Genomic DNA, 2,661 nt, shown 5'->3' with positions numbered 1-2,661 from the left:
AAAGTTTATATGTTATTATCCGGGAAGAAACGAATGAACAAGGGTGCATGCTGGATGCTCGTGCATTGCTATGGAGCGGAATAAAAATTTTCTTTTCACAAAAGAGCATTTTTGTTAACTCAAATATAGCATCGAGCGGATACATAGCATAATGGACGATATCTGACCTGTGTATAGCTAACATGCACACATATATCAAACTTCAGAACAAACTGACAAGAATATAAAAATGACAAGTTAGCAACAGTAAAGCCATATGAGACCAAAATTTTGCCTATGTGCTTGGAGAAGGTGGGCCAATCTGGAGATTATGCTGTCATTCATACTAGGTAAAAAGTTGTGTGGCCACCCACTTCGACTGCATACACACCACCTTGCACATCATTTGATTTTTTGTATGATGTAGCGTATACCACATACAAAGACAATACAAACAATTCTTTTGTAGCCTTTTCAGCTTATTGTCAAATTATACCAGAAGCCCAAAAAACCTTTAATTGGTGTGTTGAGCTTGACTTATTTTCATCACCTCCTCCTTCACAATGAAAATAAAACTGGGGGTAAACCAGCTCCCCGCACAAGCTACTTACAAACAAAGAGGTATATTTTGTTGCCCATGGAGTTGGTACAAATTACTGTCAGAATGCCACCGCACAACCTGCCTACGAACTAGATTAAAAAAAAAAGCCACACCCGCGTGCACGACCATAACAGAAAGTAGGAGAGATCGTTTCGAACTCTCGATAGGGTTTCCGCCGCCGTCGTGGCCTCTTGAGCCGCTCTCACCGTCATCGCAACAAAAGGGTTCCGCCGCTGCCTTGGATGGAGGGTAGGCATCCTGCTGCCTCACAGACTTCGGAATTACTTCTATTGAAGTAAGAATATTGTTCTACAAATGGTGAACAATTTTTTAGTCTTCTAGTTGTTTAACTTTTTATTATTTGTAAATGGTGAACATTTTTATACGTGGGTCATCTGACTAGGCCCGGGCCACTAGAGCGATAATTGTTTTCTGTAGCATGTAACACACAACAACAAAATCTCAAAAAAACAAACAGTGCCCGCATTTTGAAATGTGATTTTTTAGTAAACAATAACAAGTTTCGAAGCACATAATTTTTTAATTCGTGAAGAAAATTTGATGATGGGAACATTTTTCGAAATTCTGAACAATTTTCGAAAATCATGATTTTTTGAAATTCCCAAATATGTTCTGAAAATTTGAACATTTTTTGAGTTTGTGAGAATAAATTGGAAATGGAAACATTTTCTGACATTTTGAACAATTTTCTAAAAACATGATCATTTTTTAAGTTCCCCCAAAAATATAAAAAATGAAATTTTTTAATTTATGAACAAATTTCAAAACAAGACCATTTTTAAAAAATTTGAAATATTTTTTAAAAGTGTGAAATTATGAACAAAATTTGAATACCAGAACATTTTTCGAAAATTTCACGAACATTTTTGAAGTATACGATTTTTTCAAAAACATGCAACATTTTGAAAAAAATACTAATAATTTTCAAAAAACGAAATGATAGAGGAAAAGGGGAAAACAATGCTTCCACGAGAAGCACAAATTTGCGTCTACGAGACGCTTCTCGGAAAGGGAGAAGTATCGTGAATTCTCCTTTTGCATGATTTTTTGTGTGTTTCCACAAGAAGCACATATTTGCTTATCATGAAGGCACATATTTGCTTTCACGAGACACATATTTGCTTCTCGTAGATGCACAGATGCTTCTTGGAATGGGAAAAAAAAATCATGATTTATCTTTTGTGCAATTGTTTTTGTGTGCTTTCACGAGAGCACATATTTGCTTCTGCACGAAGCACAACTATTCTTCTTGGTAAGAAAAACATTGCTAATTTTTTTACGTAATTATTTTGTTTGCACGGGTAGCGGAGATTTGAATCCTGTGGAGGCACGGATCTATGCTTCTCTAAGATGGAAAAATAAAGTGGAAAAAACCTTGCTTTCGGTCTCTGTGTTTTTGTGGAAAAAAAGTTCGTCGAAACCTATTAACATGTGATCTAGTTTTGAATATCTCAACATGAGAAATTCAACGAGGAAAACAGTTCAGGATTTGAATGCATGTTCAAGAGATAAAATGTTTTGGGAAAGAAACAAATCTATATATAAAAAAGAAAACTCAAAGGTCACTTGAAATGTTTCCAAAAAACAGAATCTATAAGAAAAAGGAAAAACTCACATGTCACTTGTCACCGTCTGAGAAGGTAAAAGTGACGTTTACAAAAGATGCTCCTTAACTAGTGATTTCGGGTTTTCCTATTGCTCTTGCCGGTTTAAAAGAAATTACACCAGGGGAGGGGACACCTCGAGATAAACGGGCCGATGCCGGGCCGGGCCGGGCCGTATCCAACACGCCGACTAGGCAGCCTTCTCGTCTCTTCCACGTCGCTCCGGCTATTCCCCACTTCCATTTCCCTCTTTTTTTTCACGAGTTCCCGCCGCTCCTCCCCATGGCGGCGACCGCCTACGAGCGCCGCCTGCTCGCCGCCGCCGACCTCGTCCTCTCCGCCGACGGGAAGCCCCCGCTCCCCCGCCTCTCCTCCGCCGACCTCGGCGTCACGGCGGACCTCAAGCCGCACCAGCTGGACGGCGTCGACTGGCTCATCCGCCGCTACCACCTCGGC

At 39.6% G+C, this 2,661-nt stretch overlaps 1 protein-coding gene across 1 annotated transcript in view; it reads left to right on the top strand.

The window, feature by feature from the left end:
• Positions 1 to 2,452: 2,452 nt before the first annotated feature.
• LOC123093938 (probable helicase CHR10) overlaps positions 2,453 to 2,661 on the top strand; it is a gene marked incomplete in the record, with an annotated part of 8,000 nt that continues 7,791 nt past the window's right edge. Inside the window, 1 exon segment of the mRNA XM_044515999.1 lies at positions 2,453 to 2,661. Coding sequence (XP_044371934.1) covers positions 2,488 to 2,661 — 174 coding nt within the window.

This window comes from Triticum aestivum, chromosome 4B (genome assembly GCF_018294505.1).
Source record: "Triticum aestivum cultivar Chinese Spring chromosome 4B, IWGSC CS RefSeq v2.1, whole genome shotgun sequence".
Classification (NCBI taxonomy): domain Eukaryota; kingdom Viridiplantae; phylum Streptophyta; class Magnoliopsida; order Poales; family Poaceae; genus Triticum; species Triticum aestivum.
This window is presented reverse-complemented; position numbering and strand designations above follow the sequence as displayed.